The sequence below is a fragment of the Callorhinus ursinus genome, unplaced genomic scaffold (assembly GCF_003265705.2).
Source record: "Callorhinus ursinus isolate GAN/ISIS: 27379988/994484 unplaced genomic scaffold, GSC_fseal_2.0 scaffold18, whole genome shotgun sequence".
Classification (NCBI taxonomy): domain Eukaryota; kingdom Metazoa; phylum Chordata; class Mammalia; order Carnivora; family Otariidae; genus Callorhinus; species Callorhinus ursinus.
The window spans coordinates 17,048,661-17,073,304 of NW_027397080.1; the positions used below are offsets into that span (position 1 = coordinate 17,048,661).

Sequence of the window (24,644 nt, forward strand, 5' to 3'; positions counted from 1 at the left end):
AACGTCTTACCAAGATTTAATGTACATTTATTCTTAACACGTGGAACATATAGTATAAAGATTTCATACTGAATAAATGATATTCATTAAGCCAAAAAAGGAAAAAAGGAGGAATTTACATCAAGTTTTAGCTACATTGTTTGAAATACAAATATGCAGATTTTATCACTGAAAAAATCTCAATTGTGTTTCTTCATCAGGAACTTCAACTGAACCTAGAACTTTTTCACACCTCGATTAGAAAGAAAACAAAACAAAACAAAAACCCAGAAAAAAATAAACTATAAGTTGATTGGCTGCTGAGACAGCAAGGACTTTTTACAGAGACCTGTACAGCATCGCGCCAAGAGGGGCGATGTCTGGCAAGAGATTAAATAGCTGTGTCTCGCTTTGTGCAGGTCACCAACTTGTTAACTCGTCATACTATAAAGGGGCGGCTGGGAGGGGGACCAAACTGTGGGGATCCAAGGGTATGTGCAATGTACAACGTCAGATATATACACACGTGGCAGCGCAGCCGCTGCAGCTAAAGGTTAAAACCAGTTCTAAGAGGTGATCTCAGGGTTATTCATACAATCAAGGAGGAGAGAAAGAGGTCAGGGTGTTGTAGGTTCACACATGATACTTTGGGGGAAAAGCCTTTTTTTTTTTTTCTCCTCAACATTTAACTAAAAACATTTTTAAAAACTACAGCTTGCTGCTGACCCAGCGTTTTCTCTCGTTTCCATGTGAGACATTATTATTACAGTATGTTTACAGTATCAGGTGTACAGTACAGTACATGAAAGGGTCTACACTCTACTGCACAGGCCTCTCCAGTGAACAGGGTCTGTCCACAACTGCGAACTTCTCGGCTCCTGCAAGATTGTGAATGTACAACAATAAACCACACACAGTTCAGCAGTCACCTTTTTTGTCCTTCAGAGGTTTTTTTTTTGTATTTTTTTCCTTTTTTTTTTTTACCATTAAAAACAGTTATGAAATGTGGCATCCCGTTGATGCAAGGGCCGGGAAAGCCATTTTTATTTTATTTTATTTATTTATTTTTTCCCCAAACTCACTGTAAACGACAGTAACTTTGGTTAAAATAAAAAAGTCTTCTATGTAGGCAGAGCTTTGTCTTTTCAAATAGGGTGGGGTCCTGAGGGGGGTAAGGTGAGGACAAGGAACAGAAAGGTGTGAGGTGGGGGGGAGGGGGGCGGGAGAGGAGAAGGAAAGAGAAACAGGAGAGACTTTTTACCCAAGGGAGAAGCTGGACAGCACAGGGTAAACTGGATTCTGAGGTGGTTTTGCATAAATAAAGGGCAACAGTCAGTTTCTAAGTTCTCCACACACGCACACACACACAGGGAGGGAGGTGTCCCACGGCTGTCATGACTGGCCAATCAAAAACAGTACATCACAAATGACTTGTGAAACCAATGAGTTCATCAACGGTGATACCGAGATGTCCAACAGCCGTGACTCGTACAGCGTGAACTCCGAGTGGTTCTCGTCCACCTTGGCCAGGGCCAGCAGCGCGCGGGCAGCCCGCCGCATCATGTCCACACTAGTTGGCTCGAAGGGCGGGTTCTGCATGTGGAGCAGGCTGGCCTGGCTCTGCTGGAACTGGGTGGCAGCAAGGCTGTCCTCCAGGAAGCCAAGGAGGTTGCCGATGCTGCCCTTCTGCACGGCGATGGCGCGGGCTGCCAGGCTGTCGCCCTGCGCCAGGTTGGCCAGCAGAACCACGGCCATCTCCCGGCACACCGGGTTCTTTCGGTCACTGAGGAAGCGCACCATGGTGCTATACAACTTCTCCAGGCGGCTGAAGGGGGGCGTGGCCAGGATCAGGTCCACATTGTTGTCCTGGATGCTGAGTTTGCTGAGGGTTTCCAAGACCAGTCTCTGGGGGGAGAGGACGGCGTTGGGGCCCAGGGTGGAGAAGGGGTCCTGGGCTTCAGCTGAAGGGCAGACTGCCCAGTGTAGGAGTCCGTCCAGGACAGGCAGGCAAATGCTCTCAGGGTATGGGGAGAGGTCCAACTGCCCCGAGATGTTGGCAAGCGTGACCAAGGTGTTTTCCCGGAGCATCTCCAAGCAGTCCCACCACCACTCCACTTTGTTGCAGCTCACCCCTTGGTCCTGCTCCTCCTCCTTCTCGTAAGTCAGTGGTGCCTGCTTCCGCTCTGGGTGCTTGTGGTGCAGGAGGATCAGCTTGCCCAGGATCAGCAGCAGCCCCGGGTGTTTGGACATCTCAAAGTCGTTGCCGGGCACAAACGACAGGCTTCGGATGGTATTGGAGACACAGACGCAGCGCTTAGCGAGGGAATCCTGCCAGTCCAGAAGGGTACACAGTGGGGTCTCATCTTTACTGTGGGGTTCATCCTCTAGGATCTTGATGTTCCGGTGGCTCTGTGCCGGGCTGATGCCGAATGGAAACTTGCTGCTCTCCTTGGTGGCCTCTGCATTCTTAGCTCCCTCCTCGGTCAACGTGCTAGACCGGGTGGACAACATGTCATCCATTGTGGCTGTGATCCGTTTCTCTGGAGGGCCATCAGGCGGGGGGCCCTCCTGTTCTGTTGTCCCTGGCGTACCCTCTGCTGCTGTGACATGTTTCCGGGTGACTGGTGGGCAGGGCACATGAGGCCGGGTCAGCAGCAGCTCTGTCTTGCTCTCAAAGTGGGTCTGGATATGCTCAGTGGTGTCCCCCCCACCAATCCGCCAGTGCAGCAGGCCACTGTCAAACTCCTGCACGCGCCCAAGCTTATCTGAGCAGTCCACCACAAACGGGTCATTCTTCTGCACGATCTTTACTGGAAGCTTGTCAAACTTACTAATCAGTTTCTCCTCACTACTCTCTGAGGCTGCCTTGTCCTTGCCCGAAAAGGCCATCTCCTCATCATTTTCCACTACTTCCTCCTCTTCTTCCTCCTCTAGTTTAGGACCTGGAAGGTCTTCCTCCTCCTCCCCCTCCATGGGGGCTGGACTAGACGCCTTGCTGAATCTCCCAGGGTCCAGTAGTGTTCTCTGTCCTGGGTCACCCACCTCATACTCCTTTAAAATGCCAAAGATCTCGATCAGGCAACGTCGGAAATATTCCACAAGGAGCTCTAGCAAACCTGGGAGCTAAAAAGAGAAAAACAGGAAATAAATGAAGGGAGAAAAGTGGGCCAAAGGAGAGAATCCTTGATCTGAGAGGACTCCCACAGTCCTCTACCTAATCTCCCCTTCTTTCCTTGTAGGTCAGACATCTGTATCCCCAGGAAAGACAGAGTTGCTCCTTTCCCAAAGGCTCTCCACAGAGTAAGACATTCAATCTTTCCTATGCCCAGCGCACAGTTCTTCCTTCTGCTCAGCCTACCTTCACGTAACCTGCCTCCAGCAGGACGGACATGCTGACCGACAGCTCTGCACCTCACCTCTCGGCCTCCTCTTCCCAACCAATTCCTGCTTTTCTTCACCAGGCCCAGTTTCCTACCTGCTGGTCATTGACACTGTCCCTCTTAAGACACTCTCTATATTCCACTGCCAAGTATAGCCCAAGGCTAGGCATGGTGGAATGATCCCTTCAACACAAGCTGAGAAAGGGAAAGCAGTGTGGACAGATGTTGACCTGCTCTCTTCTCCAAGCTCCCTAACATTCCAGGAGGCTGGACCTCCATGAATCAATCATGCAACATAATGAGTGGGATGAGGCTTCAGTCCTCCAAACATTGGTCCAAGCTGGTGCTAGGTAGACCCAAGTTCCAGCTTGGATCCTGTATAGGTTATTTGCCTCTAGAAGAAAACACTAATCTCCAGTCAGGTTAATCTCTGGCCAAAGAGAGTAAAGCAGAATGGAAAAAATAAGGGCTTTAGAATTAGAAAGATCTAGGTTTGCGCTCTGGCTTTTCGAGGAACTAGCCATGTGATTAACTCTGTACCGATACCACTTCTATCTTTCCACTGACCGCAGTGGAAATTCCTACACTTGACACGACTGTTCTGAGGTCTAAATGGAATATACCAAATGCCTGGCATAGGGAAATTGCTCAATCAAAATCTGTTCCTTCTCCTTCTCATGCGGGGCAATTTTATGTAATGGACATAAAGTTGGGCCTTGGAATCAGAAAGACTGTGAACTTGGGCAAAGATAAGACTCTGAGCCTATTTACTCTTCTCTAGGAGGCCACATGTGTCTCAGAAGGCTGTTGTGAAGATGATATGAAAGAACATATAAAGGACCTAGCACAAAGTGACGGCACACGAAATGGGTAACTCTTAACAATCTGTCTAGTCAGCTCCTTGATAGATAGGTTGCTAGGTACGCTAAGGATGATCAAAACAAAGAGTGGGATGGTGCAGCAGAAACTCTTCCTAGCTATTGGGAAGACTCAAGGTGCACGTCCTGTGGAGGGAGGATCTGGAGAATCACCTCTGCAAGAACATAATTAAAATACCACCACCACCACCCACAAGCAGACTTCACTTCTCCTTCTACACCTTAGGAAAACGGGATCAATAAAGACCTCCTATATTCACAGTGCATGAAGACAGGGAAGAAGAAAGAAACTGCTGTGCTCACTAATAAAGACCACAGGTTTTTCTTGGTAGTCTTGAAAGTTGGGTGTCTTCACACACATCAACAGAATCTGCATTTCTTACCAATAAATACCAAAAAGTTTCTCCCAAATTCCCTTTGAAGTCAATCCTGATACCTTACACAAATTATTATTGTTCTCAGTGTTCTGGGCCCATGGCCAGTGGCACAGTACTGGCATGGAATCAAAGCACTGGCACGGAAGATACCAGAGAGTGAGCGAGAGAGGGGAGACCATGTTGGCCGGGGATGGCTTAATCCCCCGTGTCACTTAGTGCGGTCTACTTCAAGGTCCCAGGCCCTCCCATTCTTCCAATCTTTCCCAGGCACCTGTACTCACCTGACTGAGGTTGAAGGTCATGATGCTGTTGTCATCATACAGCAGGATGTTAATGGTGTCTAATGCCCATGTGCTCTCTGCCAGCAGCCCAGACTTGAGGGACATCATTACCCGCCATGCCTCCGGGGTTCCTGAAATAAACCTCCATGTCGCCCATCTACCAAGCCCAGGGTGGCCAGATGCTCCCCCAGGGCTGGCCCATCAGTCAGGCTACTCTGAAGGTAACACATGGCGGGAGGCAGTTCCTATCTAGGAGAGGACACACATCTGCTTCTAGGCTCCCTTAGGACATCACTGCATGGCGCTTCTTTTGGTAAAGCCTGAAATCAGCTGTTTTCCTTATCCAAAGTTCTTTGGCTCTATTTTAGACAACACTGGACCAAGATCTTATCCCATCCGGGATATTAGGATGGAGACAGAAAAATGGACAAGATTTTAAGGGGCAGATGAAGCAACCTTACCAGGGAGGTTTCCTTACCAATGTCTTTCATCGTGAGCCGCCTCCTCTGCTTCAACACGGGCTGTGTTGCTTCGACAGAGCCAGGTGGGAAGGTGATGTCCCGCCGAATCATGGGTGGCTGCACGGGGGCAGGTGCTATGTGCGAGGCAGGTACCGGGGGACCTGCCTTTTGCATCTTCATCCCAGAGTGTAGGAATGGAGACTTGCTAGGAGAGGTGCGGTTCTCCATTGGCCGGGGCAGGGGAGCGGGGCTGGATACCTGAGGAATGTGATTCTGCATGCTTGGTGGGGGCTGGTAGTTGGAAGGAGGGGGCCTTGTCATGGGGGGCACGGGGGCAGAGGGACCATATGGGGGCTGCCGTGTGCCATGGGAAGGCCACGGGCCTTCATGGTTGGCCCTCTGATCCGTATGCAGCATTTCATCTGTTCGGTTCACGCCATGATAGGCGGGGCCCTGGGGGGCAGAGCCAGTGCTCTGCCTGTTGGTGTAATTGTAGGTCATGTCATTACGCCCCTGCCACATGGTGCCTTGCTGAGCGACCTCAGCCGATGCTTGTATGGGGCCGCCCATCATCTGCGGTGGCATGTTCTGCTGGGCATTGGAGCCAGGGGGCGCAGAGACACGGTCTCGGCCAAACTGGAATGGAAACTGGTTCTGGGGGCCGCCCGCTGGTCGGCGCTCAGTAGCAGCGGTGGCCGTGGCAGGATAGGCGTTGCCATACTGGTTATACACATCTTGCTGAGGGGAAGGCTGGGTGGCTTGCTGCTGGCTGGCAGGCTGGGGCTGGGCTGGGGGCAACTGCTGCTGTTGGGGCTGCCCCTGCCCCGTGCTGTACGGCACGCTGTACATCTCCCCTTCGTGCCGCTTGGCAGGAGGGCCATATGTGCCATCCATCGGCCGTTTGTAATTCTAAGACAGGGACAAGCAGAGGGGCAGTTAATATTCTGCACGCAGGGACACAAGATGCACAGCTGCCGAGATGGCTACACCAGACACCTGCCGGGCTTACTTCTGTGCCTCCAGGGGAGGACGGGGACTCTAAGGGAAGAAAGGAATCACCTTTACAAATGATCTTTTGAAGTTGTTTCTGAAAGCAAGAATCAGTCCCTATTTCCCCCGGTTCTCCCTTGCTCTAGGTAGAAAAATGTAGAAAAGTTCAAAAATCAAAATAAGATCGGTTTCTAGCTCTTTTGGAGAACTAGTGAGACTGGACTGGAATCTGAACAGGGATGAGATTGAGGGCTCGGCTCTTCAGCAGAACTATGTGGGTGGGAGCATACCAAAGTATCTAGAGCAAGCCCTCCTTAAACTCTCCAACTCAGTCCTCTAACCGGCTCCCGGGGGGGGAACCTGTATGTCGGCGCACCCAGCTGCCCTCCTCACCTGCTGCTGCTGCTGATACAGTGTGGTCTGCTGGCTGGGGAAGGGGCTGCCGGAAGGGGTGCCTTGAGTGGAGAACTGATTGCCATAGGAATCATGTCTGTAGGAGGGAGAGAATCAGAGGATCAGGGCGGGAAGTGGCAAAGCCTGAGCCACAGCGACACTGATAGCAGCCTTCACTCACCGCTGCTGCTGCTGCTGCGGGGGGTAGCGGCTGGGAGAGTACATCCCCGAGTCTGGGTTGGAAGGCATGAGATTCGGCTGTGGGGCTCCGGTGCCCATGTTTCCCTCGGGTCCTATTCCAGGCTCCGTCCTGTACACAGGTGGAGCAGTGGATTGAGTCCACAATAGCTGTGGGGGGCTGGGGTGGGACAGGAGCAGGGGCCACGCTCACCTCACTCTGTCATAAGGCCCTCCATAGGGATAGTGCTGTCGCGGTCCCATCGCCACATTTCCCAGCCCAGGGCCGGCAGCTCGGCTGTAGGGGTCTCCCATCCCGCCGTTGGGGCCCTGCCCCGAGGACATGAAAGGATCGCTCCCTGGAGCTGTGCGCAGAAATAAAGTGTGAGCAAACCGGTAAGCCAGTAGGCCTTGCAGCCTACACTTTGCCTGCCCCAAAGACCAAGCCCTCTTCAGGGCTCAGGTTTGTTCCTACAGTTTTCCTGACGGGTTCAGAAGAGATCTAAAGAGGCTCCAACCATCAAAGAGCATGTACTTGTTAAGGTGTGACAAGGTGAGGCCAGGGAGAGGGAGACAAGAAAGGAGGTAGGGATGAAGAGTGGTGGTTGGGTCTGGAAAGGCCTTATCTCTGAGAATGGCTTAACAAGAACTGTGAACCACTCTCAAGATATCCCCCCATCTCCCTGGCCCTGTCCTCAAGCAGTTGGTCACCTTTCCTCATGCCGCCATAAGGATCCTTATTTGGCTCGTAGGACATGCGCCCCATCATGTCAGAGGTATTCATACTGGGCTGGTACCCAGGGTTTGGAGTCATGGAATTCCGCTTCTGGAATGTGGGGTCACTTCCATCAGGAAAGGCATCCTGGATCCCAACCGAATTGCTCCTGCTCCAGAGTGAGGAAAGCCAATTAAACCCCAAATAAAGCAATTCCCTCAGTTAAGCAGGGCACGTGAGAGTCCCTGGCTGGGTGGGCCGAGCAGGGACCACCTGGGCTGCACAGAAGCTCATGCACTTCTGCCCAGGTCCTCCAAGCCACCTGCCCCTGCTTCTGGCCTTACCTCATGCCTGGCAAGGGGGGGATCTGACTGTGTGGTGTGGATGCTGGAGTTGGTGGCTTCAGGTCTCCTCCTTCTGCCATGGAACTGCTGGTTGACTGAGGTGTCTGTGGCCCCTGCATAGACCCAGATCCCGCTGTGGACAGAGATGTGGGGTGAGCTGGCAAGTGTTTAACTCTCACAGAAATATACAAATGCCCTGGGGTTTCTTTGGAAAGGACTGTTATAAGGCTAAAGCTGGGGTTCTTTAAAGCCTAAATCACCCTTCTCAGCAGGGAATATGTAAGGCCAGGTAATAAAAAGGGAATTTGAGGGTTCTTCTTCTTTTTTTTTTAAATATAGGCTCCATGCCCAGTGTGGAGCCTGACGTGGGGCTTGAACTCACGACCCTGAGATCAAGACCTGGGCTGAGATCAAGAGTCGGATGCTTAACTGACTGAGCCGCCCAGGTGCCCTGGGGAATTTGAGGTTCTATTGCTCCTTGATACTGTTTCACATTTGGAGAGCAGGAGTAATGTGGCAATGCCATCACCATGCTAGTGTTTCCTTGCGTCTCTGCCAGCTTCCCTGACTACTTTTCTTTACTTCCCCAAGGACTCTGTCTAACCTACTAAACCCTGTAATGCTGGTGCACAAGTTCCCGGTCAGAGCCCCTGGAATCCTGGGTAGGAAGGCTCCATCTTGCCCCAAACCTTCAGTGTACTTTAGGAACCTAGGAGGTCCTAGTCACAAGCATCTAGCATAGTGTCACCTCTCAGGTTCCAATGTTCTTCTAAGCTGATCCGAGCAGAACTACCAGTAATTAATGTTTCCATTAGTTACCATTCCCAGCAGCAGATATCCCACTGCTTAGGCCTCCCCAGCTGATGAGTCATCTCAGGCACTCATTACACCCTCAGAGGTCAACACCAGGGCACATGTGTTTACACCCACCTTCTAGGAGCCCTGGCCTTCTTCCCTCCCCATGCTTGCCCAGGCCCCAGCCTCCTCTCAGAAAGGAGGGTGGGCAGAGGCACTCCCATCAGAGAGTTCCATTCATATCCCCTCCCCACCCCCTCCTTCCCATTCATTAGCATCTCAGCTCCCTGGGGAATTCAGGGCTCTAGTCTGAGCTGCATTCTGAGGCGCTGACATCAGTGGGCCAAAGCTCCCAGATGGCCCTGCCTCACTGAGATTTGTCAGATTTCCCTACTCCTCTGGTGTCCCTCCTACTCGCTAGTTTACAAACATTTGGCAAGATGCCAGGTGCACAATGAAAATTAAAACTTAAGGGCTGCTGCAGACTACCTCTCAAGGGAGTCGCCACTGTCCGCTCTTTAGTTCTGCCAGCGTGGTAAGCCCTGGGGTAGGACAGGGCAGCACACGTGTCCCTGGGGCCAGGCGCTGCTGAATAAGGAGCCTGGACCCCTGAATGCTCCCCGTGAAGGGTGAGCCTTAGTGGGGCTGTTCACCCGATCCTTACCAGGAGAGGGAGGCTGGATCTTGGGCTGAGACTTCTTGGAATCAGCAGCTGCAAAGATGTCTGGGGGAGGGTCTTCTCCCCGTTCAATCTTGCACTCAAAGGCATAGAGACACTGGATGTACTGCTTTTTCAAGGAGCTGGCAGCACTGCTTGAGGTGCCCACATTGAGGTTGGTCGCAAGTTCCCGCCATTTTTTGTTCTTGTTGACCTGTACAACCAACCAGAAGAGTCGAGGTACATCTTCCACCTGGTCTTCCTGCTCACAAGCCCCAAACCCCATCAGGTTACCAGGCACTCATCTCTTACGGAATCGCAGTTCTCAGTTAACGACCAAAGTTAACCCCCCTCAGTGCAGACTCCACAACAAGTGTTAAATCCATGGCTAGCTGCCCTCTACCCTCAAGAGGCTCTATCCATAGATCACTGCAACTAGCAGACAGTGCTTATTCAAAAGAGGGCAAATTTCACATCATTATTAATGGGAGAGAACAGAATTCAGAAGGTATGATGCTTTACACGAGTATACAACTGAAAAATGGTGTGCAAATCACCATCACACCCAAACCCCTTCAAAGGCAACAATAAAAATCAACATTTTGATTGAGACGTGGCAATATCAGCTACCACTCTGCTAGACTTACTTTGTCAAACTGGAGGTTTCCATATGTGGGCTGTTTTCTCGTTGTGGGGCTCTTTGCAAATTTTACATTCTTGTGCCACTGCTGCCCTGCTTCTCAGTGACATGTCACGAACTACAAGCCCCCTTCTTCCCTCACCAGTCACTGTCCTGATTGTCCAGGAGACGCCTCAGGCCCTCTAACTTCTCTGTGCCCTCCCAGCGGCCAGCCTATACTTGTCTCCTTTCCTAAGCTTCAGGACACACTGACCAAGACCATTCCCCAATCCCTACAATTAGATGGTCTTTCTGCTCTAGCCAGGCAAGTCTCCTTCTTCATGTATTCTTATGCTTACTCATCCACCCCAAAGGCTGGGAACACCAGCTTTCCAGGCCCAACGCACAAACGAAGCCCAACATGTTGTGGTATCTACTGACCTGGTACCTGTGATACCAGAGAGAAGAGTGATAAGGAAGCAAAGAGAGGGACAACCTAGATGGCGGGGAGGTGACCAGGAACACTTTCCAGAGCAGGCTAACATCTGAGCTGAAGCCTGAAGGCTGGGGATGGAGCTGGTTGGGTATATTCCGGACTCTCTCCTGTATCTCCATGCCACGTAGGCCGGTCAACTGGATGACCCCTTCCTCTACCTACACCCTACTAATCCTTCACAGAAGCTCAGGACTCATCTTCTGCCTTCTTGGAAGCTTCACAAACTTATAACAGCACTCTTTCTCCTCTGAACTCCCACCGACTTTAGCATTCAATTACATCACAGCACCTAAAAGGCTGGCATCCTTTTGCAAACTGGAAGACAGGTGCAGGCTTCGGGATTCCCTCTGTACCGCATCCTAGGTTCGGTGAATCCAGAAGCCTATCCAATCAAAAGTATGCCGAACCTAACCCGACGCCCCCTCCCTTTCCTTACAGGCAGGAGAAGCCCGACTAGGAGAACTCAGTACCAGGGAGAATGGCAGGAATAAGCCCAGGGTCACCTCAGAAGCCTGCTGTGGCTTTGCTTCCCACGCCAGTTATGTGGCAGTGTGCACGTGTCTTGTTTTGTTTTGTTTTCCTTTGTGGGGGAGGGGAATAAAGCCTGAAGGGAGAAGGAATTCATAACTGACTGTTGGTTGGCTTCATTCCAATCACTTTCTTTTCTGCTGGTGACAGCTGTTTTCCTCTTCTGATTTAGAAGGTTTGGAACACGTCTCTCCCCGCCACGCCTCCCCCTGAGCTCAGCCACAAACTCAGATCCAACAGCAGGCTCCTGATCTGATGACTACAGAACACGCACAGGAGGAAAGTTCCCAAAGCACAGCATTGCCTCAACTATTTGCCTCCTGGGCTGAGTGTAAAGCAATGCTATAAGGTATCAGAGCAGGGGCAAGGCTCAGGGTGGTATTCAGTTCAGAGGTTTTTAGCACAGATTACTGCATTCACTTAAGTATGCCATATGGAATAACTAAACACAACTTCTCCACCTATTTCATCCTTCATAAGCTATTTCTATTAAATAGCTCCTGAAATCCCATCTTCACTGGGATTGGAAGGAAAGGGTCAGCAACTACTCCGGCTACACCTGTACCATCTTGCAGACCAATTTATATGGCAGAAACCTTGCTGCAAGCTTTGCGTATTTTTCTAGCTTTTGACAGTCTAGCAGGATATACACTATCCCTACTTTACAAATATGTTAGGGCTCAGAGTGGTCATTCACCTTGATTAAGGTCACATGTGTTGTTAAAGTGGCTAAGAAAGAATTCAAAACCTGACTCATCTCTCCAAACCGTGCCCTTGCTTACTATGTCAAACTGCCTCCCGCATTTTCCCTATCTTTGTACCCCAGTGAGACCCTAGACATATGGTAAACTCATTGCTAATACTTCCTACTACCACCCAGGGAGGTCTCAGCCTCCTGTCTTTGTCTTATCTTCTGGAAGCCCTGTGCTTCCAGTCTGTCAGTATGTGCCTCAGAGAGCAGGAGACGGTGATGCCCCTGTGGGATGCTTGGCACCAGGTGAAGCCACTGAGTACCTAGAGAGAGGCTTGTTGAAACCACAGAGGAAGCCAAGTGCTAGGCACTCACCTGAGTCAATCCACCAATCTCCTTCACAGACACATAGAGGCGATAGAGGTCCAGAGGTTTCCTACCCACAGCAGGCAGATTTGTCATGCCCATGGCCTTCTCCTCCGTGAAGGCCAGATAACGGTCCACCCACATCTTCCTCTCAGGCTCACCACCCAGCTCATACAACTTGGTGATCTTCTCATTGGTTGTAGTAGAAGAACTGGATTTCTGGAAGGGGCAGGTCAAGATTCATAGGAACCGGTCAGATTCAAAGCCTATGCTAAGGGTGGTCTCAGAAGTCCCTTGATTAGGGCATTGGTAAAGCTTCTTATTCTGGGGTAGTCAGTAACATGTACCTTGCCTTTGCAAGGTCAAAAGACCAAATGGGAGCTAGAAATTCTTCCTGTAAAGGAAGGAAGCTAACACTGCCTATATATTATGCATTGGGTGCCGTGCTAGACGCCTTTATATATCAGGTATTATTAATTATCCTCCTCTTCAAAGATAAGGAAGCAGGCACAGGAGGCCATTCCTGAAATCTCATTGTTTTTAAGTAGCAGAGCTAAGTGTCAAACCCTTATCCACCTGACAACAATGTCACTATTCTACCTCCATGCTATTACCCAGGAGGCTGGGCATGATTTTATAGACTGTTTCAGAGAACTCAAGAAACTCAAAACGTTGATTTTGAGACAATGGAATGGACTGAAATGAAAAGAAACTTCCTCCTCTCAAGAAAGGAAGGGTCTCCTGCCTGCCTGAAAGGCTTTGGATGTTAAATATCCTGTCCCAGACAGGAGGATGGCTAAAAGGGTCTGAGAGTCAGAGGTGAAGGTCCACAGGACGTGGCAGCTGTACATTTTTATTTCCCGTACTTTGTAAGATGGGGAAAATGGGGCATGACAAAGGGCAGAAATGTTTCAAATGATTCAAACACTGAGCAGGTCCCCAGACTGCCACACAACCCAACAGATAGCACACTCAGGACCATCCTACAGGGAGGCCAAGCAAGGACCCAAACCCCACCTGCCTCATTTTCCTCTCTATAGAACACAGGGCACCAACCATTCCTGCTGCTTGGAGTAAGGTCCAGGAAGAGAAGAGCAACTAGTTGCCCATGGCACACACCACCTATCAATGCATGAGGACAGGGTGCACAGTTTCACAAAGGGCATTACAGAGAATTCTACACTGCAGGCCTGGCATTTCCTCTATCACAGACAGCTGTGAGAACATTGTGTTATTTACATCAGGACCCCTTAGGCTAACTGAAATCTAATTCAATGAGCTACTAGCCTGGGACCCTTCATGTTCAAGATGATCAGCCTTTTCTGAGATGATCTAATCCATGTCATAAAAGGCTAGAGTCTAGTCACCCTCTTTTCTTTTTCCTTCCTATCCCTGGAGAGGATGGGACAGCGAGTTGAGAGGAGTCAGGATATAAATCATTACCTTGGATTTGGATTCTGTCTTGGGTGTCCCATCTGCCTTGTTGTTCATTTTGGTGGCTGGAGTTAACTTGACGTCCCCAAGGCCCATCATCTCTGGGCTGGCTGCCATCCCTATAAAAGAGAAAAAAAATCTCAAGTCCAGTAAGTTTGTGACATGAAGATCATTCTGGAAGAAATTCCTGGGATGAGCAAGGACTTGGACTTACCTGCTGAATTGTTGGCCATGGTCCCACCCATGGGATACGGGGGTCCCTGAGGGTTGATCATGCCAGCCATACTATTAATCCCTTGTCCGTAGGGAGGTCCAGTTCCCATCATGCCCCCCTGATTCATATTGGGGTAGCCTGGTGGCCTGAGGAAGAAGATGGAAAGTGACAGAGAGACAAGAGTTAGACACACTGAGCTTTCATATTTGGACCTGAGCTAAATAGTTTGTGAGCCAAGATCATCTAGTAAGGCTTACAGGGAGAAAGTTTATGGGTTTTCCAAACCACAACCATGTACCACCTGACCCAGACATTCCTATCTATTACCTCCCACAAAAGGTTCTAAGATGGTTCGGGCTCCAAACAGGAAACCATAGTTCAATTTTAAAGGATACAATCCTTGGAGAAGGGACCCCTACTATGTCTCTTAAGTACTGCCTCCCTCTAAGTCACCTCCAGTGTCAAAATGTGTTTCCATTGAAGGGCCCTCTTTATGGCAAAAGGCCTAGATTTTACCACTCTGTCATGTCAAAACCCAACCAAACTGGACCCCTCATGGCATAGCACCTGGAGGTGCTTTCTTGATGGACCTACTGCAAACTCTATGCTTCCATCATTCTGAAACACTACCAAACCCATCTCTTTACCATTAACCCCCCTATTCTACCTTAGTTCATAAGCATTCCAGTAAGACAAGAGTCACTGTAAGAACTGTAGCCACCAACAGAGGAGTACACAGACAGAGCCTTCAAAAGCCAGTAGAATCATATTCACTGAAGTGAACGGCCACCAAAGTGAGTGTCCAAGGAAGAATGGATGAATCTTCAAAGTCATTAAACCAAATCACATGAGCTCTCTGCACTTTAGTGCCAGATTCAAACACGAAGAACCACACAGAACAGTAGAGAAATGGCAAACCACAACCTTACCATCCTCTATTTCTCACACTACAGATCCAAGTCATGTGTATCATTAAAATCCTTTTGGAAACCAAAAAACTAGACTGACAGAAGAAATGGAGAAACTCTGAAAACTTATTTTACTCATCAAAATAACCTATGCTTTCTAAAGTTCTTTACATACAGTATCTGGACATGTGAAATTTGATACCAACTGAAGATGCTTAAGAATCAGCACTTTTGTTAGCCTGGTGATGGGTATTAAAGAGGGCACATTCTGCGTAGAGCACTGGGTGTTATGCACAAACAATGAATCATGAAACAGTACATCAAAAACTAATGATGTAATGTATGGTGATTAACATAACAATAAAAATTAAAAAAAAAAAAGAACCAGCACTTTTGTTGGTTTTCTTTCCAATTGTAGGGAAACCCAGTTTTCTAAAGAGCTCTCAATAAAATACATATTTACCAAGATGGCATGGTTCAGATCCAGAAGCATCTCAACAACCCAAATCACTTTACAATTTATTTCCTTCTGCTGACACCCTCTTCACTTCCCAGGCCTTACCTGTTTTGGATAGAGTTGGCAGCAACATGCATGGCGACAGCAGTTTCTTGAGTTTTCCGGTTCATGCCCCCTGGTGGGGGACACATCCCTGACCCAACCTGAGGTGGCATATTGGCCATGTTAGGGCCATAAGGCCGGTTGCCCATGGAGGCATGACTCATTCTCCCTGGAGGGAGTGTGCCATAAGGTGGGATGCCAGGCTGCCCATGCATCTGACCTCCAGCACCCATAGGGTTCATACTTCCGGCCATGCCTGCACTGGGGTAGTTAGCATTGGGCAAGGCATTATAGTTTGGCTGCCTGGGGTAGCCTCCTGGGAAGGAAAGAAGAGAAGACGCAGAGACCTGGTTAATGACTCACTAGCAATTCCTTAATCTCGCTCAGCTCTAAAACTCCAAAGATAATAAATGATAGGAATCACTCACTATTTGGTCTGATAAGAGACCAACTTCATGGCAGCCTTCACCCCATAAAAAAAGGGGGGAGGAGGCCAGAAACACAGAAAGGCAGGCCTCAGTTGTCCTCTCATCCTAAAGCTAGTGCAGCACAGAGCAAGGCTTGCTGGCAGGCTTTGCTGCTACCCAGGCCCCTCAACTCCCAGAACTCCTTCCTTTCTACATAGGTAATCTGCCGTCTCTTCCATGCTCTGTGTAAGACTTCAGCTTTAGATCCATCCAGGGCTCATTTTGAGGAAAGATACATTCTATTAGGACTAATTTACTTTAATTGCCATTAAATGTTTGCCCAGTCTTGGGGTAAACACCTTCTCCCCATTTTACGGATGAAAGAGAGGCTCAGGGATATTCAGGGACTTTCCCATGGTGACAGTCCTGCCCTATTTTAGGGCCTGGCTTTGGTGCATTTAAAGCAAAGGGCAGTCCTACTCTTACAACCCGGAGAGCAGCATATGTACACACCTCTATGTACTCCTAACTGGGCTGCATACTCACCCTGTGGGCCGTACTGACCCCCCTGGGGACCATAGCTCCCCATGGAGTTCTGCTGGTAGGAGCCCATGCCTGTGTGCATCTGTCCACCCGAAGGCTGACGCGGAGATAAGGCCGAGCCGGGCTGGGGGGAACTGTACTGGGGCATCTGGGGGTTCCTCTGCATGTAACCTATTTGTGGATAGTGTCCATATATTATTACCTCAGTACAATGAGAACACATGTTCTCCCTTATCATAAGACCTCACCATCTACATTTTCTTTAGCAACTACCTACGAAGTCTCTATCTTATTTGCTATATAATTATGTGCTCTTTTAGGCACCCTCCAAAGTGACATAGCCACCAACCAGGGCATGCCAACTGTTTCTACTAAATGGGGGTCTGAAAAGACAAACAGCAATGACAACAAAACGGGACAGGATTTAAAGGGTAAAGATTTGATGCCGAGTCTTCAGTATTTGCTGACCAAATTAGACACGATGTAGGGAGGAATCCAACAGAGCACAAACATTGAGAAACAACACTGGGGGGTAACACAACACTGGAGCCACCAACATGGTCAAACCCACTCTAACTTCACAATTCGTTGCTGGGATTGTCCTAAGCTTCCTGGTCATACAATTTTCCAAAAGCTATTGTACAGGATAATTAAATGGCTCCCTTAGACTTCTGCACCTCCCTGAAAGCCCAGGGTCTCACCTCGATCTTGGGCAATGCTCGATTGGTTCATGGAAGGATGCATGATGCTGTCCGACTGGCCACTGGGTGGCCGAGGTGGCATCTGGTTGCCTGCTCCAAACAGAGAAAGAAGCCAGTCAGGGCTAAGCCTGGAAATTCTAGCTAGGAGGTCATTTCAGAGCTGGAAATGGCTGCTGCCAAGGCCAAACCTCCCAATAACACATACACAGAGGGACCCCACCAAGGGGCTCCCATCTCTCTTCTTCAAATGCTGAATGGAAACTTTGCAGACATGAACCAGAGATGCTCTTTGTGACAGTGGAAGGCTGGGGCTCCCTGATATCACTGGGGGGCCAGTCCCTTTTCCCTCTCCCTGAAGTCCAGCCCTTGAAGGTACCTGGCACTGCAGCAGGCGAGAGTGGTCCTGAGCGAGACTGAGCAACACTGGCGGGAGAGCCAACAGGGGACGGGGAGGGGCCTCGGATGCCAGGCAGGTGAGGGGAGGTATGAGGAGAGAAAGGAGACTGAGCTGGATTACTCTGCTCTCCTTGGCTGCTGGAAATCCCTGATGTGCTCACTCCAGGGCTCAGAGCTCCTTCTGTCCCCATGGGGAGATCATCTATTGAACCAGATAGATCCTGAAACATACACATAAGCATATGCATTAGCAATGTTAGGCAGAAAGACTTCTTTCAACAGTTGTACTACACAATTAATATTTTACCTAGCCAACCAAGAGTAAACACACTGCACAAGTTATGTAGTCATGATACTAAAGCTTATAGATGGCAAACTCTATTCAGAGTCAGATAGAAAATATTTTAGACTCTGTGGGCCATTAGTCTTTGTCACAACTACTCAACCATAGTGCTAAAGCAGTCATAGATAATACATTAACAAATGGGTGGACTGTGTTCTAATAAAACTTTATTTATAAAAACAAATTAACTAGCCCATAAGCTGTAGTTTACTGACCCATGGTCTATCTATCAGAGCAGATCATCCTGCACTTTCATCTTCTTTCCTGTCCCCACCCCTTTTTTAAATATTTTATTTATTTTTTGAGAGAGAGAGACACAGCGAGAGAGGAAACACAAGCAGGGGGAGTGGGAGAGGGAGCAGCAGACTCCTTGCTGAGCAGGGAGCCCGATGCGGGGCTCGATCCCAGGACCCCATGATCATGACCCGAGCCGAAGGCAGACACTTAACGACTGAGCCACCGAGGAGCCCCTCCTGTCCCCAACTTCTATAGTCACAAGAAAGCTGCTCTTTCAGTGAGTCTTTAGTTCTTTTCCGATGGGGAAACTTGACAAAACACTGCCAGGATGGCACCAGGAGCTAGCTACAGGAGAATGTTAAACAAGTTTGGGCAACATTCACAGATCCCCTCTCCATTAGATTATTATAACCTACATTTACCAAGGATGCACTTGCTCCAAATTACCACACAGTAAACATAAAGGGTAGGACGTGGGAAAGGGACAGATTGTATAAGACAATTCCTTAACTGCCAAGAAGATCTGGGACTATAGTCCTAACAACTGGCCCACAACAGGGATGAACAAATGTTTACCAACTGAACAAATCAGTTTTCCTCCTAGCTTTATTTTTTTGGTGAAAACTTGATGTTTATTGGGGGGCTTTGCTTACCTTGAATTCATCAGTATAGCGTTCACTCGAGGTCAGTAAACTCCTGAGATTAGCAACCAGGAGCTCAATATGAAAAATATTCACCACAGGAAATGCACACCCAGCCCCAACCTCATTCTCTAGCAATATCACTGGTTCAACACCACACATTAACTTCAAGCTGGGAACTAACTAAAGGATGAGAGCTTTGGGTAAGGGCTCAGATCTGGGAAACACCTAATGCTCAAACGTTTAAAAAAGAAGTTCTCTTAAAGAGACATCGAAGAGAAAGGAGATCCAAAATGGCCTAAGTCTATTCCTATTCCTACAAGCAGCTCACCCTAAAAAGATTAGCTCAAGATGACACTGACCCTGGAGTCTGACAATAACACTGAAGGCCAGAGGGCACCTCTTAGGCTCTCCCCAAAGTATTAGGTTGGTTGGACCTTCTGCCAATCAGCTGGTTACTTCACTAAGCTGGGAACATTCTACAGAGTTCTATGGGAATAAAGCTTGCCCTGAAGGCAAGGCAGGCAGGTAGGTATGCATTTGTGCCTGTGTCCAGCTCTCCAATGTTAGCTCAGAAGTCAGAAAATGCTAGCTTTCCAAAATGCTAGCACACCATAGCATGCTTTAAATATGCAGTAAGAATTAGTCCCAGCATGGACAAGAACTCAAGAAGGCTCTCCTGTAGATAACACCAGAAGGTGTCTTCCCTTTCAAAGGACTAAAGTACCGGCAGCTATAAAAAGCCCTGGGTTCATCCTAAGAAAGGAGAATTCCATCCCCATGTTGAGGGCTAAGCTATACCAGGGACACCTGGCTTCTGAGCCAAGGAGAATAAACTCAAAGAGGCAGCAAGAAGACAAGAGAAGCCAACTGTGTAGACCTTGAAAGCCACTTGTTAGGCCCTGACCTGTAACAGAAACCACAGCTCAAAGCTTTCTTTTAGGGACCAGTAGGTTCCCTCAGCATTCCTTCCTTCAGTACCCATTCCTTATTGATCTGCCAGCTTCTGGTAATACAACTACTTGCTTACAGAAAAAAGAAATCAGTGTATTTTGAAACAGAATAGGAATCAAAGGTCCATCCATAAGAACTTGGCCCCATTCAAATGGCTTTGGAAAATTAAATGTTTTGAACATCTTCGGTATGTATGTATGCATGCATGTATGTATGTATGTATTTATCATGGGGGGGGGCGGGTGAGGGAGAGGGAAAGAGAATCCTCAAGTAGACTCCCCACGGAGGGCAGAGCCTGATGCAGGGCTCAATCCCAGGACCCTGAGATCAGACCTGAGCTGAAATCAAGAGTCAGATGCTCAACCGACTGAGCCACCCAGGTGCCCCTGAATATTTTTGTTTTTAATTAAACAAAATATGAATATTCTCATGGTAAAAACAGTTCAGATAGTAGAGGTAAAGCCAAAGTTCCCCTTTGCTCTATTTCTGCTGCCTTCAACTGAAGAACCCCTGCTCAACTGAGTATATACCCTTGGGAATCTGAGGAACTGGGAGTCGGGGGGAAGGGAAGAAAAAAACCCAACAATAGCCTACCAACCACTGCTATGGGTTGGAACGGGGCCTACGGATGGCTCCTTCAGCCACACTTCTGTTAAAAACCAGGTTCTCCCCTTCAGCCACACTTCTGTTAAAAACCAGGTTCTCCACAGATCCATAAGTGAATGTGTTAGTCCAGCTGAGAGATCCCAGGAGCCTGAAGAAAACACTGGCAACCCCTGGGACTGGGCTCTCAGGACCCTGGAGGTATCTGTGGTGGCAGCCTGGTGGCTTTCTTCACAGAGACACTCTGAGGAGGGCTGTCAGTTTTGGTAAAGTGCCCTGAGCTCCTTGGAGAAAAACTGCTAAATAAACCACTGTCAACAGCAGCCCCACGTGGGCTGGGATGCCTGGGCACAGAGTAATAGTGGGGAAGGAAGCAGCATTAATCTTCTTATCTCTCTGATTTGGTTGGTTTGAGGCCAATCTCTCAAACTGTCATTTTCAGCAGATGGCAACTGGTCAGCATGGGGGTAGTTGATTTAAAAGAAAAATTTTTTTCTTTTTAAAGATTTTATTTATTTGGGGGTGGGGGAGAGAGAGAGCTAGAAATAGCTAGAGAGAACACAAGCAATGGGGGACGGGCAAGGGAAGAGGGAGAAGCAGACTCCTTGCTGAGCAGGGAGCCCGATGTGGGACTCTATCCCAGGACCCTGGGATCATGACCTGAGCCGAAGGCAGGTACTTAACCAACTGAGCCACCCAGGCTGCCCTGTTTTTCTGTTTCTGTTTTGTTTTGTTTTTTTTTAAAGAACCAGAACATTAGCATAGGAAGGGACAAATCATGTGCCATTTACCATCTGAAGCATGTATAATGTGCCAGGCACTTTATGGAGTTCTTTACTTTTCTACTATTCTCGGAAACAGGTACTACTACCATTAACATGTTGAAGATGTACATGCTGATGCTCAGAAAGATTGGGTTACATGCCCAAGTCATCCAGCAAGTAAGTAGCAGAAACTAGATTTTGAACCCAGGTCTGCTGAACCCCAAAGCCTATGTCCTTTCTCTCTCCATTTTGCTGTGATACTACATGGACTGAGAAAAAGTACTACAACACCTTTGAGTTAGGAGACCAAGGCCGAGTTCTTGGTACTTATCATTTGTGGCCTTAGACAAGCTGGCAAGAAGCTGGGCTTGGTTTTCTCAGTTATACAATAGGGGGACCGGACAAATCTGAGTTTGTGGTAACCCTGGGCCATATGCATGAAACTCCACTGGCACCATATGGTTGAGGCCATATGGAATATGCAGTACCAGCAGTAACAGCCTGGAATGAGAGATATGACAACACACAAGCAGTGTAAGATGTAAGACATAATCGATCAGTCCCAGTAGCTTCATCACAGTAAATGTCTTCATTGGGAAATGGGAGGGCCTGGTGGGGAGGAAGACTCCAAAAGAAGTGTCTCCCCTCTATCTACATGAACAGATATTGCTCTGAACTCCATGTCCTTTTTATTTTTATTTTACTGTTTTAAAGATTTTATTTATTTTTTGACAGAAAGAGCGAGAGAGGGAACACAAGCAGAGAGAGTGGGAGAGGGAGAAGCAGGCTTCCTGCTGAGCAGGGAGACTGATGCGGGGCTCGATCCCAGAACCCTGGGTTCATGACCTGAGCGGAAGGCAGACACTTAACGACAGAGCCACCCAGGCGCCCCTCCATGTCCTTTTATTACACAGGACACACCTCTGCTTTCTACCCCACAAAAAGCCAGTTTTTCAGGTCTCTTGTTCCACAAAAAGCCGGATGTCTGGTTGTTGAGTCAGACCTCAATGTGCCGAACAAGTCTGGCTTTCCACAACACACCTATCACACAAAGTTCAATCAACCCAAGCCCCTACTCTCCCTGGCAGGGGCTACTTTCAGCATTTCAAAACTCAGGGTGTCTTGGTTCTTCCAAAAGGGCCCACCTAACAGGTATCTTCTAGGAGGTCTACTGAAAGAATTATAACAATGTCCCTTAAGTGGAAAGATCTCTTTTCCCAGGTTTGCTCTCTTTCCAAGCATAATCCTGCTGAGCGATGGGAGGTGAGGATCAGCCCACTCAGTGCCCTGCCAGTTCCGAGGAAGCAGCAGGGCCAGGGAGAATTTCCTCACGTGTTTCCAACGTGTTTCATGCATTTTATTGCTCATCTACCATGCAGATCAAAAGCGCTGGAGCAGGTCCAACTATTTCACACAGAATCTCACACTCCAGGCTGGCTACAGCCCCGAAAGCCTTCGTTTCTTCACTTGAAATACTGCCCAATGTTATTTTGGGATATGACCTGATAGAGGAAGCCCATAGGGACTCCATGACGATAACTGTTCCAGCTGTGATTGGTTGCCCAGCCCCAGCAAGTGCCAGCATGGGTTTGTCAGGCTCTGCTGACAAACAGAACTCAGCAGCTAACACCTTCTCTTCACACCACAACAAAACCATGCCTGAAATCACACAGTCCATACCTCGTTGGAGGGGGCAGGAGGTTGGGGGAGGCCTGCTAGTGCTCTCACAGGAAGGGCTGCAAGTTCTAACATGAATTGGCTGCCTGATGAAGTACATTTTCAAGCAGAAGATACCAGATCAGGGTTAGAGGAAGGGGGTTTAAATGGTCTCCTGACAGAGCCTGAGGATGACATCAGTTCGTTCTGCCAAGCAGATTAAATAACATCAACAGGCAAGTCTAAAGAACAGGCTCATGGAAATGCTCAATTCAAGGTTTTCTCATAAATTTGGATGAGTCCTTGAGAAATGGAGCTTTTGTTAACCCCCAGATGGAGTTCTTGTCCTCTTTCAGTTGAGAAGAGCTTTTGCCAAGTTGTGCTGACTACTGGTGGGGAAACCACCTACCAAGAGAACCAGGTAAATCCTATATATATACTTATGGGTGTGTGTGTGGGGTGTGTGTGGGGGGTGTGGGAGTGTGGGTGGGGGTGTGGTGTGTGTGTGTGAGGGGGTGTTGGGAACCTTGCAATTCAGCCACACTCACTTAAATGACTTCCTTGAATGAAAAAAAGCCCAAATACACAGCCCGAAATGACCAGATCTGCACTGGCACTTCTCAAGTGTTTTTCCTGCAGCGTACTGAACAGATTCATGGCCACGGCAGGAGGCTGCTCCCATGCTGGAGAATGGGAGGAAATCCTGAGGAACATAGAAAAGATTGGGAGACTTGACCCTTGAAGAAAGGCAGACAGCACTTCTGTCTGGAAAGGAGAGAAACTTCAAGGAAAAAGGAGTATGGCAAACATAATTACACAGGAACTACTTAAGGCAAATTAGTTTCGGGGAGACCTAGTTTTTCATAAAGACTTCCTTAAGCAACTTATTTGTCAAGGGTTGGGGAGAAGAGGCTACCTCTACCAAACACTTCTAAAAAATATTCAGTACAATAAAGCTTCATTCGTAGGTTCTCTTTTCCACAATCTTTGCTAAATGGAAGAAAGGGTGATCTGACTCCAGAGTTACAGAACTCTGATGAGTGGTCACAGCCCAACAGATAAGCTGCCATCTCTGCTCAGAGAGCAGGCTAGCTTGTGCTGGCTGAAATGCCAAGAACAAATCAATACACAGAACAGGCTGCTTCTTACTACTGGTGGTACTTTCGAGTCATGGGCTAATAAGCAGGTGGATGAGAAGGGGAAAGGAAAGACACAGAAGACAGCACCATCTTTCTAGCTTAGGACCAAACACCATCTCCTGCTTGAACTACACCCACTGTTTGGAATAGCAGAAACTGCTCTGGGAAAGGCTAAGAGAACTTGATTTCCTAACCCCTACCCCAAGTTTCCAAAAACCCCTAACTAAACTCCCTCTTCTCTTTTTTGACAATACGCTATTGTTCTGAGGATAATGGGTCATTTCTTCCTGGTACCTTCTGGCTGCATGATGGGGGATGCACAGTGAAGAAGGGTCAGAACTCTTCTGGTCTCCAGAATGCTTTTCAGGGGCCCACCTCCAAGAGGAAATCTCTTATATATACACGTCAGAATTCATAAATAAAACTCAGGGAGACCAAATCTCCAAATTCAAAGGATGCTGGAAAGAGGAATAAAGGAAGTCTCTTTGTACCTCCCTCTTGAAGGGAAGCAGAACAAACACAAATATGTGACTCTCATGTGCTTAGCCCTCAGGTAACATGGCTGGCTTACATTTAATTCTCACAATCATCTTCTAGATGCAGTTATCTTCCCCGTTTTGCCAAAGCAAGAGCTCAGAAGTTGAATGACATGCCCAAGGACAGAGAGTTATTACATAGAAGAACTCGAGTTCAAACCTACATTCCTCTGATTCCAGAGCTTGCACTCTTTCTACTGTAAGGTGGAAGCTTGCCACTATCAGAAGCTAGGTTCCATGCTCCAAACAAAGCCTGAAGCCCGGCCACAACCTGCCTCTGGACATGTTGAGGGACTACCTCCATGGCTCTAACAAGTTAACCTCACTAGGCCTTGCTTGGCTCTGTAGAGAAAAGACTAAAACTAGATAATTTAACTCTACAAGTCTACAATGCTACACACTCCGCTCTTGCCTAGTTGCTTTTCCCATAAACCATTCTTCCTTTCTAAACCTTCTTTCATGGTTTATTTCAAATCAGCCC

The 24,644-nt window shown here is 48.4% G+C and overlaps 1 protein-coding gene across 2 annotated transcripts in view; it reads right to left on the reverse strand.

Moving 5' to 3' along the window:
• The window catches only part of ARID1A (AT-rich interaction domain 1A), a 67,079-nt gene continuing 42,435 nt past the window's right edge, over positions 1 to 24,644 (reverse strand). Inside the window, exons 5-20 of one of the 2 annotated variants that reach the window (XM_025856786.2) lie at positions 17,271 to 17,511; positions 16,895 to 16,984; positions 16,197 to 16,364; positions 15,247 to 15,559; positions 13,777 to 13,922; positions 13,572 to 13,681; positions 12,138 to 12,347; positions 9,435 to 9,642; positions 7,976 to 8,108; positions 7,628 to 7,803; positions 7,131 to 7,281; positions 6,921 to 7,049; positions 6,740 to 6,836; positions 5,374 to 6,265; positions 4,896 to 5,026; positions 1 to 3,102 (exon numbers count right to left, since the gene is read on the reverse strand). In XM_025856786.2, coding sequence (XP_025712571.1) covers positions 1,372 to 3,102; positions 4,896 to 5,026; positions 5,374 to 6,265; positions 6,740 to 6,836; positions 6,921 to 7,049; positions 7,131 to 7,281; positions 7,628 to 7,803; positions 7,976 to 8,108; positions 9,435 to 9,642; positions 12,138 to 12,347; positions 13,572 to 13,681; positions 13,777 to 13,922; positions 15,247 to 15,559; positions 16,197 to 16,364; positions 16,895 to 16,984; positions 17,271 to 17,511 — 4,926 coding nt within the window. In that variant the 3' untranslated portion in view covers positions 1 to 1,371. The remainder of the gene's footprint in view (positions 3,103 to 4,895; positions 5,027 to 5,373; positions 6,266 to 6,739; positions 6,837 to 6,920; positions 7,050 to 7,130; positions 7,282 to 7,627; positions 7,804 to 7,975; positions 8,109 to 9,434; positions 9,643 to 12,137; positions 12,348 to 13,571; positions 13,682 to 13,776; positions 13,923 to 15,246; positions 15,560 to 16,196; positions 16,365 to 16,894; positions 16,985 to 17,270; positions 17,512 to 24,644) is intronic. The other variant, XM_025856787.2, reaches the window with a different exon arrangement.